Consider the following 14,487-nt stretch of genomic DNA (forward strand, 5'->3'; position numbering starts at 1 on the left):
TCAGTTCCTTCACCGGTGTTACATCTTTTCCCGGACATTGCTCGGCTCCCCCGTCGGAAATATATCCACCGCGGGTCCCGCCTGAGACTCCACATCAACCACTCATCTGCCATCAACTCCATTTGGTCCACAACCCGCCGTCCTCGCAGAAAACCCAACAGACGAGCTAATTGCGGCATGTTAGCCAACCTAGCCAAGTCGGCTAACCATGTCTCCACCTCCGTTTGCAGTGATGTCAACTTCGGATTATTCAACATCCGCTCACTGACTGGCAAAGGACTTCTTCTCCAGGACCTCCTCCTCGATTCCAAGCTGGATTTTCTATGCTTGACTGAGACATGGCAGCAACCGAACGACTTTTCTCAGTTAAACGAATCCACTCCACCTGGGTTTGTTTACATTTGTCAGCCCCGCCTCACCGGTCGAGGAGGAGGTCTCGCGATAATTCATCATGAGAAATTGCGTGTGTCGCCTATTTCTCTTCCTACATACTCATCGTTTGAATCAGTGGCTCTGCAAATTACTGGACCAACACCAACTATAGTAGCTGCTGTCTATCGTCCTCCCAAGCCCAACAAGGATTTTATTGATGAATTTTCCTCTCTTCTCACCCTCCTCTGCACACACTCCCCTAATGCCATTGTGCTTGGTGATTTTAATATTCACATGGACAGCATCAATCATATTATCACGAAGGATTTTACATCATGCTTGGACAGTTTCGATTTTAAGCAATATATACATTTCCCCACCCATTCCAAAGGTCATATCCTTGATCTGGTGTGCTGCTCCGGTGTAGTGTTGCTTTCGTCAACGAAAATTATGACGAAATATTGTCGTCAACGAACCGTTATCACCTGACGAAAACGAGACGAGACTAGACGTAAATGCATGGTCATGTGACGATGACTAAAATACATGTATAATGCAATATCGTTGACGAATAAAAACGAGACTAAATGTGGTTTAAAAAATAAAAACTATGCTAAAATGTCTCTTCATTTTCGTTGACCAAAACGAGACGAGACGAAATGTAACGTCACGACGAATGAGAGAGTTGTGCGTGAACCCATAGCTTTGTCGGCTTTAAATTCTGGATTGCGATCTGGTCACCCGATTATCAGCGAATTTAACCATATATTACTCCATTAGTTATTCTATTAAAATGTCTCATTGATATATTTGACACATTCATAATCATTACTTTTGCTGGTTCTTTGTGACAGCTGTTATGTGCGTTATTGGCAGCGTCTCTTGTTACATGAACACGTCACCGCATTAGCGCCAGAACATGGAGATTTTATTTTAGAGTATAATCGCACAACCTATTCGATATTTTATAATTAAATAAACTAATCGAATATCCAAAAATCGTGACTCATCCCTGCATGGAATCTCTTGTTTCTTTTCCCAAATCTTCACTCACGTCACGTCTCACCCATTTTCTAAAGGTAGCCTATTATAAACGTTTCTTGGTTCACTTTTAATTAAGCCTATTATATTCGTATTCTTTACTGTGGTAAAGTAGAAAAACGCTGTAGGACAGATAGCCTACATTTGTACTTGCATGTCAAATTCTTTTTAACACAGTTTGTGCTTGTTATATTAGACATTGGGCGCGAGTTTAGTTGTAAAGCGCGTTTGACACGTGTGGGTGATTTTTAGTTTCACTTTCTCTGGCAGCGCAATCTCAAACACAGCCTAAATATCTTGCCCTTGTGGAGGATAAAATTCGCTCTTCAAACCAATTTACATCAAGTAGAAAACACGAAGATATCATAAAGAGATCGATATCTTCGTGTTTTCCTGCTCGTGTCCCACATCCCGCTCAAAGCGCAGAGTGCATCGCGTACGTCTTTGTGTGGAAATATAAAACGAGTTTTTTTTTTTTTTTTAATAACCCCCCGAATATTAAAATTTAATATTATTTTTTAATAATAATACCGCGGTGGTAAAAAAAACCTGCCACCGTCACAGCCCTAAATATAGGCCTACTAAATAGCCTATAATAAGATAGCCTTGTTTGAAATTATATATTGACTGGGTTAAATAGAATCGCATTACTAAAAAGAGACTAAAATACAATTTTCATTGACTAAAACTAGACTAAAATGTCATCAGTTTTCGTCGACTAAAACTAGACTAAAATGTCATCAGTTTTCGTTGACTAAAACTAGACTAAAATGTCATCAGTTTTCGTCGACTAAAACTTGACTAGACTAAAAAGAGTATGAATGTGACTAAAACTAATAAAAACTAAAATGACAGCCTGACACAAAGACTAGACTAAAACTAAAATTAAAACAGGCCGCCAAAAACAACACTACTCCGGTGTCACCCCTTTAAACTGCGCTTCTACTCATCTCCCCATTTCTGATCATATGTTCATATCATTTAATCTGAATCTGTCCATTTCCAAAACTAAACCTTCACGTATAATCTCTTTCCGTAACATTAAGAACATTAATCCTACAACCGTTACAACTGCCATAGAATCACTTCCCAGCATAACCTCCCCTTCTACATGTGATGAACTCGTTCTCCACTACAACAGCAGTCTCCATTCACTGTTGACTTCACTTGCTCCCATAAAAACCCGGACTGTATCATTCACCCGCTCTGCTCCATGGTTTACACCTCGTCTCCGCCTCCTCAAAGCTAAAGGACGACAACTGGAACGCCTCTACAAAAAATCCTGTCTCACCGTTCACAAGGAAATGTACCATCTCCACATCCTCCATTATAAGGACTCAATCAACACAGCCAAATCACAGTACTATGCAGGTCTCATCAACGCTGGTGATGGGAACACGCGGACTCTGTTTTCTGTACTTAACAACTCCCTACACCCTACGGACAACTTCCCCCAACACTTTTACTCTGCTGAACAATGTGTTTCACTCATGAACTTTTTTAACGGTAAAATTGAAACTATTCATCAGCAACTGGACTCTCACATTTCCTACAATGTATCCCCTCCTGTTCCCCTCCGACCCCCTTCCTTTCAACCATTCTCGAATTTCCACCTTCCCTCTGTTGCCAATGTATCGGAACTCATCAGAAAATCAAAACCGTCCACCTGTCAACTCGACCCCCTTCCAACACCCCTGGTCAAAGCCTGTCTCCCCCACATGTCTCCTCTGATCACCGACATCATCCACTCCTCCCTCACCTCTGGTTCTGTTCCACCATCTCTCAAATGTGCTGCAGTAACTCCAATCCTCAAGAAACCTGGTTCAGACCCCAGCAACTTCAATAACCTCCGGCCTATCTCCAATCTGCCATTCCTTTCGAAAATCCTGGAAAAAACAGTTGCATCCCAACTCCACTCTCATCTTTCCGACAATAACCTTTATGAACAGTTCCAGTCCGGTTTTCGTCCCCATCACAGCACTGAAACAGCTCTACTCAAAATAACCAACGACCTCCTCCTGGCAGCAGACTCTGGACTTTTAACCATTCTCATCCTCCTTGACCTTACCGCAGCTTTCGACACCATCTCCCACTCCATCCTTCTCCATGGACTGGCATCCATTGGACTATCTGGCACACCCCTGGACTGGTTCCACTCTTATCTCACTGGCCGAACTCAGTTCATCCATCTAAAAACTTTTGCATCCCAGCCATCTCCCATCTCCTCTGGTGTACCACAAGGTTCTGTCCTCGGTCCAGTCCTCTTCATCATTTACCTACTCCCCCTTGGTCACATATTCCATAAATACAATATTCACTTTCATTGCTATGCGGACGACACCCAGCTCTACCTTTCCTCTAACCCCAACTCCTCCCTCCCTCCCACCTCCCTCTGTGACTGCCTCCAAGAAATCAAAACTTGGTTTTCCTCCAACTTTCTCAAACTGAACAGTGATAAAACTGAGGTTCTTCTCATTGGTTCTAAATCCACCCTCGCCAAAGCTAACAGTTTCACCATCACCATCGATAACTCCTCTGTCTCTCCCTCCCCTCAAGTTAAGAGTCTGGGTGTCGTCCTGGACGGCACTTTGTCTTTCCATTCTCACATTAACAACATTACCCGTTCTGCATATTTCCATCTTCGCAATATCAACCGTCTCCGCCCGTCCCTCACTGCCGATAATACCGCCATCCTGGTTCATTCCCTCGTCACCTCCCGCCTGGATTACTGCAACTCACTTCTCACTGGTCTCCCCCTCAAGTCCCTCCGTAAACTACAACTTGTTCAAAATGCTGCTGCCCGGATCATCACCAGGACCCCGTCTTCTCATCACATCACCCCTGTTCTCCAGCAGCTTCACTGGCTTCCCATCACACACCGCATCACCTATAAAATCCTTCTATTAACATTCAAAGCCCTCCACAACCTCGCCCCTCCTTACATAACTGAACTCTTAGATCATCTTCATCCATCAGCCTCACTGTCCCCCCTGCCCGTATGACCACCATGGGTTCCAGAGCCTTCAGCCGTTCCGCCCCCCGCCTCTGGAATTCCCTCCCACCCAACATCCGAAACATTGATACATTGACAATTTTCAAATCACATCTCAAAACCCACCTTTTTCTGCAATGTTACCCTCCCTGACTGTCACGCTCTCCAGATTTTTTATTTTTACTAAACCAAACTTTTTATCCTTTTTGAGTATCTTTTTGTATCTTTTAGTATGTTAACTGCTTTTGCTATCTGATATGTTTTTTAAACCCTGTTTTATTTGTACGGTGACCTTGAGTGTTTTGAAAGGCGCCTTTAAATAAAATGTATTATTATTATTATTATTATTATTAGAACACCTATATAATCCCAGTCAGAATCAATAATAATAGACCACACAAAGTGGTGAATCCGCAAAACAATAATAAGAGACACTCAAACCAGTCAACTTAACACCCATTCCCCGTCAGCCACAGTCTGTCCTAACAAATGATGCAGATAATTCTTCTAACACACCAACAATAGCCCTACTGAACGTCAGGTCTTTAGCAGGAAAATCATTTTTAATCAACAATCTTATTATCAAACACAAACTTGATTTTATGTTTTTAACTGAAACATGGTTGGACCACAATAACAATGTGGCTGTTCTCATTGAGTCGGCTCCCCCAAACTTCAGTTTTATGAGTGAGAACAGAGTAAATAAAAGAGGACGTGGAGTCGCCATTTTGTATAAAAACTCATTTCAATGTACACAATTATCATATGGAAGTTTTGCTTCTTTTGAATATGTAGCTCTTCAGCTAAAGTCCTCCCCTCAAGCTATATTTCTAAATATCTATTGGCCACCTAGGTACTGTGCAGCTTTCTTTGATAACTTCTCTGAATTGCTGTCTATGATCTGTATTGACTTTGACTGTGTGATTATCGCTGGCGATTTCAACATTCATGTTGACGAAACTTCAGGACAGAGAGACCAAGGAACTGTACTGTGTTTTTGAGAACTATGGGCTGACTCAGCATGTGGCAGAGCCCACTCACATTAACCCTCTGAGGTCGGCAAACGCGCGGGCGCGTTTTGCTGGATTTTCTACACATTGTAGCACTATAAACTTAAATTACTCCGTCATTTATGGTCATACAGAAAAAAGAAATATAAAAAAAGAATCTGTGATATTTCTACTTCTGTATGTGTCCACTTACAATCAAATCAAAACATTGTGCTTTTGTAAAATAAAGAAAATAAACAGGGTGTGCGTTCTGCCTCTCCGTCGCGGAGAACTTTTTTTTCTTGAGCACGTCTATAAACTGAAACAAAACTCAGCGAATACTTGGACCATTTTAACAATCACGTTAAGGCTGTAACAAAGTCTGCTTACTACCACCTTAAAAATATATCAAGGGTTAAAGGACTTATGTGCCAACAGGATTTGGAAAAACTTGTCCATGCCTTTATTTTCAGTAGACTTGACTACTGTAACAGTGTCTTTACAGGCCTCCCGAAAAATCTATCAGACAGTTGCAGCTGATTCAAAATGCTGCTGCTCGGGTCCTCACAGGGACCAGGAGGATGGATCACATCACTCTGGTTTTGAGGTCTTTACACTGGCTTCCTGTGCCACAAAGAATTGATTTTAAAGTACTTCTGCTGTATTACAAATCACTAAACGGCTTAGGACCTAGATACATTTCGGATCTGCTTGTAAGCTATGAACCACCCAGAACTCTCAGATCATCTGGGATAGGTCTGCTTGCTGTCCCCAGAATCAGAACCAAAAAGGGGGAAGTGTGTTGTCCTTTAAGAAATTTAACTTTTAGAGTTTTTGTGTCATGTGGTGATGTCACTTCCTATAAGTCACTTCCTGTTTGTCCTTCCTGGTACTGCATGGAAACAATGAGACAGACATGGGGCCTGTCCCATTAAGGTAGCTGAACAAACTCGGGGTTACAGGATTAGTTTTGAGTTGACAAAACCAAACCGATGCAATCAGGCTTTATTGGTACCATGATGCAGCTCATCAACTTTCTCTGTCAACTCAGGCTTTGATCCTTAAGCTATGATTACTCCACGCGCGCGTGCACATAAAAGAGTGACCTCGACACTGAACAACCAATCGCGGGTAGAGCGAGAGCGATTTAGGCCTATTTTTCCGCGGAGGAGCAAGAGATAATCATTCAGAATTACGATGAATTTAAATATGTATTTCAAGCTTGAAACAATATGTTCTCTGCTGCCAAAGCAAGAGAAGACTGTTGGAGAAAGATTGCTGATTGTTAATGCGTAAGTTAAACAAATACGTTCTATATTTATGTAAAATTATGTATGTATATATGTATGTGTAGCCTATGTGTAATATAGCCTATAGCCTATTTTTATAATATATAAATAATGTGCATGTATGTACTAAGAAAGTTAATATAATATAAAGTTAATATAATAATAAAATTAATATTCATTGATTTTTAGATGCAACCCCAACTCCAAATGTTCTTGGCAGCAGATAAAGACAAAATATAAAAATATAAGTGGTGAGTATTTACCACAACCTTTTATTACATTTGTGAACATTTTATCACAAACACTTGTTTGCAGCAAACAGAAATAAAGAATTAAATTCAGAAAACCAGAATACACTGTGGCGGAGGAGTTGGCTCTGAGTAGGCAATAAGGGATGGACGATTATGGATGGGATTACAGGTGCTGTACAATCTGACCCTGGTGCTGGCTCCTCTAAGCAAGTAACACTGGGTACGTGTGCAATCCATTACTACTTTTTTAAGTTTTAAATATAGCTGACTATGTTCTGTAGTAGAGGGAAATACAGTGTCTCTGTTGAAGCCAGCACACATACACACAGTCTCCCACACAGAGGTCAGTATGCAGCAGACAGAACACCAAACTAACCTGCTTTACAACAGTTATGCTTTACATTGGCCTATTTTTATTTATTAGGGTGGAGGAAATGAAGACACTCTGTCTGTGTGTTCTCAGACAGTTGCTGATGTGAATGCACTGGGCTTTTTATTATGGCAAACATTTGAATGTGTGGCATAAAAAAGGGACTGGCCCTTACACATCTCTTTTATTGTAGGATTTTTCACAACCTGCCCCAGAAACGGAGGCCTCTACCTCAGTGGGCTTCAGAAGAAATTTGTAAGGATTTAAAACCCTTGACATAAATTACAGTCAGTCCTGTGTTTGTAGGAAGTCAAGGAACTTTTTGTGATTTTGATGAGCCTCCAGAAAACTTGTAATGATCATGTTTGTGGTGGAATTATGTTTCAGGTGGAAACAGACTCAGTCAGGGCCCTGTACAAAGGGAGTCTAGACTGCACACTAAAGGAGACTTGAACTAGACTGCACACTAAAGGAGCTGACTGTGAGCTGAGGAGGCTCCAAACAAAATCAAACAGCTGGATAAAACTGATCTCAGTATGTATATAGTTATATAATATATATATATATATATATATATATATATATATATATATATATATAGTATTACTTATTTAACCAAGTAACACTTTAGTCTGAATATTTATTAATGTAACTTTCTCTTGCTCTCTTTCTCCCTCCCATCCCACAAAACCAATAAAACAGTTTGAGACCTATCTGCAGTTTCAATGTGCTTTTATTAAGTGTAATATTGTATGGTGATTGCATCTACATCTGCACCAGCTGGGTGGTCAAGTGTGATCGGGTCAGTTTCATCGGGGAGAAGCTGGTTTTGTGGTGTTTCTCGCTCCTTTCTACTGGTGGCTATATTGTGCAGAATGGCCCATGCAGCCACTATCTGTGATGACCGCTCTGGTGACTCTGAAGCGCCGAACACAGTTGAAATGTGCCTTTAGGATGCCAAAGGTCATCTCTATCTTCACTCTGGTTTTACTGAGGGCCAAACTGAAGCGGTGCTGTGGCCCTATCTGAGGGTCATGATGGGGTTATTGTGTAGCTTTTTCTAGCTCAGTTCAAATTAACAGTGTTTTGTACTGTACCAAATTTAACTTGCTTTCCTCAAAGTGCTGACACAACACAGACTCATGGAAAATTTGTAAGACAAGCCAGGCCATTTGGCATCCAAACTTGATCATATGTTCATGACCACAAGTCGTCTGCAGATGAAATGTTTAGTAGATCATTGTTATATCTGTTAAAGTTACTATTAATTTAAAGATTCATCTCACAGAAAATAATCATCTCACATATTCACATCATCTCTACCTGAACATTATGGCTGTGATAGGACTTCCTATTAACATAATCTGCCTCATGTTCCCTAGTGGAGATTGGAGCAATAGACTGCATACATGTTGCAATGACTTGGGAATCTTATCATAAGATTAAAGGAGCTGTATGTAACAAATGTATTTCAATTAATCATAAAATGGCCCTGATATGTCACTAGACATTAAGAAATCATGTTCATTTCAAATACTTGTATCACTGACAACAGTAGTCCGGCCAGGATATTGTCATTTAAAAGTGAAGTTGCAGCCCTCAACTGATGTTGATGTTGTCATGTTGTGTTTTGGCCTGATGCCCCACCCTCCACCTATCTACCAATCACTAAGTCAGTAGTGTTTTGGCATCCGGGTTGCCAGCTCTGCTATAGTTACCACAGCTGCAGCTACAAATGTTCGTGCTGGATCCTGCAGCCTATCTGGCAACCTCGAGTCAGGGGGGAGGGGGAGGGGATACACCGCTCTACAGTAATTTGAAAGTGATTGCAGTACCAGTTTTGGCCACAATCTTACATACAGCTCCTTTAACAGAAGAATTCAATTCAGATTCAAAATAATTCTTAACATGTATTATATTGTATAGTACATTTGTGAAATTTGCTTTTTTTTAAAAAAGAAAAAAAAAAAGTGTTCATGTGATGTCCCCCTATATATCTTACTGGCAATTTTATAAAAGCCCTCTTTTATGGACATGGTTGATAAATGTCCGGGGAACACTATTAATGAAGCTTTTCATGTACTCCTGCAGAGCGAGGACCACCTTGCGAATGGTTCGACAAACATATGTTTTCCCCTAGCTTCTGTGCGTCACCCACCGTGCAAGAATGTACCACTTGCAAAAAAAAAAAACGCAACGCAATACAATTTGAGGTACAGTAAGTGCATGAATTCGACGTGTTAAATTCTTTATGTGCGGCTCAAGAAGTTTGCAAAGATAAGACATTCCTTCCGCGGAAAATCTGTATCTTTCATACAAGTAACTATCAGTTAAGGCAAGGGGATTTTGTCTGGCTAAAAACTCTTGTCAAACTTGTGCTCGTCAAACAATTTGCGCTGAGATGTCCACCAGATTTGGAAGAAAAGGTGAAGTCATTGCAACAGACACTTGGAATAAGTTACGTCACCTATATGTTTCTTTGCTCTCAGCTGATTGGTCAAACTTCAGTCTGAGATCTTGAATCCAGAACATAACCTGCCCCGGAGCAGGTTAGCCGTGCAGCGTAAGATACCATGGCAACGAACACAGATTAAAGCCGAGCTACTTTCATAGTACCTAAAACCCAGGGTTGGCGGAAACTAAGCTGAAACATAGCTGGCTAGCCACCTAATCCGGCTTCATGGTACAGGCCCATGGTGTGCTCTCGGGGTTCAATCCATTTGCATCCACCTTAAAGCATCATAGAGGCAATGCCGTAAGTTTATTTATGTGATATTATATATGTTAAAGATAATGTATTAGTAGAGATTTTGTTGAAAAGATGATGTTTGATAAGATTGTTAAAAACGATGTTTGCTATTGTGTACAAGTTCACAGCAATGCTAATAGCCTGTATAACTGCTGCTACATTGAGAATAGCATTGTATATTCATGTTATTATCATTCATAATGTAGTTTTACTCAAGAAATGGACACTGAATATTGCTGTATTATTTTATTACAGTTTTCACCACTACATGTAAATGAGGAAGTGTGACAGTAAAGCATCAAACTTACTACGACTCTGTCTTCATTTGTACGGTTTAACTTGGTGTTTAGTCAGAGTTTCAACACACTGCACGAGAACACTACAGGAAGCAGCATTCAGTTTTTATGCTCCACATATCTGGAACAAACTCCCAGATAACTGTAAGTCCGCAACAACTCTCAGTTCTTTTAAATCAAGACTGAAGACCTATCTTTTTAATGTCGCTTATTCTTAATTAATTCACCGTACTGTACTGTAACTTTTATTCCTGTATTTAATCTGTTTTTTAACGTTGTTCTTATTTTTTAAACTGCATTCCAATATTTTTTATTTCTTTGTAAAGCACCTTGAATTGCACTGAAATGTGCTATATAAATAAAGTTACATTACCTTACCTTACCAAGAAACCAAGCATTTTGGGGCACCATTGACTTCTATAGTAAGAAAAAACTACTATAAAAGTCAATGGAGCCCCAAAACTGTTCAGTGTCCCACATTCTACAGGTTTGGAACAACTTGAAGGTGATTAAACAGTGACAAAATGTTAATTTTTTTAGTGAACTATCCCTGTAAGCGTTAAATACTGTAACCCTAATACAGACTATGCAGTTTTAAAATTATGTATCTTGCACTCAAGCGGCCATTAATAATTTGAAATCCCCAATAAATTGCATCCCCAATTTGATGATTTGACAGTGAGTGGGAGAGTGACTGTATGCAAGGCAAAGAAATGCAAAAGCATGTGATCTGGGCGTTAGACTATTGTGGTATTCAAAATATTTTTTTGTTTTTCAAAACACACTGTGGTCAAAACACATACACACACATAGACAGTTTTTGAACAGCACTTTATATGAATGCTTTATTTTACATGAACAAACATTGACTGAGTGCACCTGAATGCAAGAAAAGTTCACCGCAAAATAAAAATTCTAATATTTTTTTGTTCTTCCAAACACAGTTGTGTTGTCAAGGCTGTGCAATACAGAGATTTTATAGTGGCTAAGGGGGTTTAAATCCATCTACTCCATTTCATGGTAACACTTTAGAATAACGGTCCGTCATTAATAAGTAAATATGCAGAAAGTAATGCAAGACTAATGAGTATTATTACATTAACACTTTAGCTACTATACGATTAACTAATATAGAAACAAGCTTAACTAATCAGTAAGTAATATCAAATTTAGGAGATAGTTCCTTATTAGGTAACCAACAATTACTTATTGAGATTAGCCTCATTAATAACCATTAACTAACTGACAAATTATAAAGAACATTATCGTGTGTCTGAGACATAATCAGTCATCATTTTTACTCTGAACATATAGTCATAAAATGCATCACTAATTACTCAAGTGTTACCTAGTCACTATGCAGGTACTACTAGTGATCTAGACCATTATTTTAAAGTGAAAAACATCTTTTTGAATTTAAAATAATGGCCCAGATCATTAGTAGTCATTGAAGAGTTACTAGGTAACACTTGATAAATTAGTGATGCATTTTATGACCATGTTCTGAGTAAAAAAAAAAAAGACAATCTTAAAAAACTACTAGTGATCTGAACCAATATTTTTTAAGTAAAAAATATGTTTTTTAACTTTAAAATAATGGTCCAGATCACTAGAAGTTCCTGCATAGTGACTAGGTAACACTTGAGTAATTAGTGATGCATTTTATAACCATGTTGAGAGTAAAAACAGACAATTGCTAACGTCTCAGACACTATAATGTTGTGATTAGGAATTAATTAGTAATTCTTTATAATTTGTCACAATTACCTATTAGTTCTTAATGATGCCAATCTCATTATGCAATTATTAATTCCATAATGCGGGACTATCTTAGTCCTAAATTCGATATTACTTACTGATTAGTTAAATGCTACCCATTTCATACCTAAAAATACCCCTTAATCATGGTGAAATCATTATAACATGCAACCTCTTGTGACTTATTGTCTCATTTTCTCAATAATAAAAGAACAATGCCCATTAATTAAATATTCTAAATATTTCAAATATTCTTAAAAAAAGTGTCACACTCATTCTAAAACACATAAAGCATAAGGTCTTTTAACTTGTTAAAATATTCACTCAGATATTCCCACTTGTTTCTTGAAAAACATTCTCATAACTTGCTGGCGTACTGTTGTCAGATTTAGTCCATAAATAAGTGGATTTAAAATAGGTGGTACAAGTAAGAATTCCAGGGCCATGAAATTGCGCACACCTTGAGGCACATTCTTTGAGCCATAACGACTGTACAGTACATCAAACAGCAAAGCAGCAGCCATATTGATCAATGAAACCAGATGTGGCACACATGTTTGCATGAACTTGTGCCTGCCCTCTATTGACTTTATGCATTTTCTAATCAGGTGAATGTATGAGCAAAATATGAATACTGCATGTCCAAAATATGTAAGAATAGCAATGTACCCAAACACATTATTTACAGTTGTAGAAAAACAAGAAAGTTTTGCAACTGCCCAAATCTCACAGAATAACTTTTCAATAGTAGAGCCACACAAGGTGAGTCTATATATTAAAATAATTAGAATAGACAAGCAAAAAAATGGAGCCAGCCAGCAGTAAAGGATACATTTAAAAACCATCTGATTGGTCATTATTGAATGATACTCAAGTGGTCTACATATTGCCAAATACCTGTCATATGCCATCACTGTTAATGTTGAAAAGTCACACGCAGCAGATGAATAAATTACAAATATTTGAATCAGACATCCAGTATAAGAAATCACATGATCGTGTGCTAATAAATCATACATGAATTTAGGATAGAATCCAGAAGTGCCAAAAAGTCCATTTACGCAGAGATTACATATAAATACATACATCGGCTCATGAAGCTTCTTATGTAGTATGATGGTGAAAATTACAGTTACATTACAAAACACCATAAGGGGATAAAACAGTGCAGTGAAAGAAAAAAACACAAATCTGTTTTCCATTGTTTCATTCAGACCAGAGAGTGTAAATACTAAGACACTGGACTCATTCTCCAGTGGTGGCTGCATCTGGAAGGATATGCAGTTATTATGTAGATTTTCTTTTTATTATATTTGAGTCATTGGAAAGCTAATTAGACATAGAAAGTTAATTTGAAATGTCTTTAGCTAGTCTGTCTGTAGATGGAAAAAAAAAGGCAAATATTAAATTATTCTAAAAGTAGCACATTGCCAGTTTAGTGACAAGACCTTACCATCTCTTCTGTTGTCATGTTTCCCATTGTGCTCCCTAAAAGTTTGATTTGGTTTGCTATTTATGGACACTGGTCTCATGCCAGTTGCCTTGACCACAAACATTAAAAGCAGTCTTAACAAGCTCTCTAAAGGCTTTTTGACCCTTAATGTGAAATAATTACCAATCTATGCCCGCAAATAGATTTGCAAGCATTACCTGTCTTTTAAATTTGCCAACCATATTCCTGTCAATACATCAGTTCCAACAGTACATAAAATATACTTGTAATATATAATACAATTCTTTACAAAATTATTTTAAAATGTTCTATTATGTTGTTAGCCAGCACTTACTTCACAAATTGACTTACAATGCAATGAGCAAATATTTGTATTAGTAAAAATAAGGCAGTACGCAAGAACATTTACATTTTCTATGATGGGCCTTAATAGTGATGTTGTATACGACTGGAATTAACTAACCCTAACTCAAACACAGTACATTTATATATATATATATATATATATATATATATATATATATTATTGTGTATATATATATATATATATATATATATATATATATAAATTGTAACACTTTATAATAACTGCACGCTATTAATCATTAGTTAAGCATAAGTAAACAGTTAATTCATCATTTATAAAGCATTAATAGACATTAATTAGCAATTTATAAATACAGCTATAAATGTTTTATTCTTGCATTATTTATAAGCATATCTATAATGTGTTATAATAATTGTTTTTTCATACTTTATTAATGATCAATTTATCATTTCGAAATGAAGTTTTGCATTATTTACAAACCAGTTATTTTGGAGTTGTCAGTGGTTCATAAGATCACTTAGAAAGTGTAAGTAAATGATTAATAAACTATTTAAATGTACATTCATACATCTTATTATTCAGACATAATAGTTAGTGTT

General features: G+C 38.0%; 1 protein-coding gene across 1 annotated transcript; it reads right to left on the reverse strand.

Moving 5' to 3' along the window:
• Positions 1-12,427: 12,427 nt before the first annotated feature.
• LOC311090398 (olfactory receptor 2A12-like) lies at positions 12,428-13,375 on the reverse strand (the record flags this gene model as incomplete). Its single annotated transcript, XM_084125653.1, has 1 exon — positions 12,428-13,375. One exon carries the CDS (start codon positions 13,373-13,375, stop codon positions 12,428-12,430), a length of 948 nt encoding a protein of 315 aa, XP_083981779.1.
• Between the last annotated feature and the right edge of the window lie 1,112 nt (positions 13,376-14,487).

The sequence above is a fragment of the Abramis brama genome (genome assembly GCF_963993115.1).
Source record: "Abramis brama genome assembly, chromosome: 10".
Taxonomy (NCBI): domain Eukaryota; kingdom Metazoa; phylum Chordata; class Actinopteri; order Cypriniformes; family Leuciscidae; genus Abramis; species Abramis brama.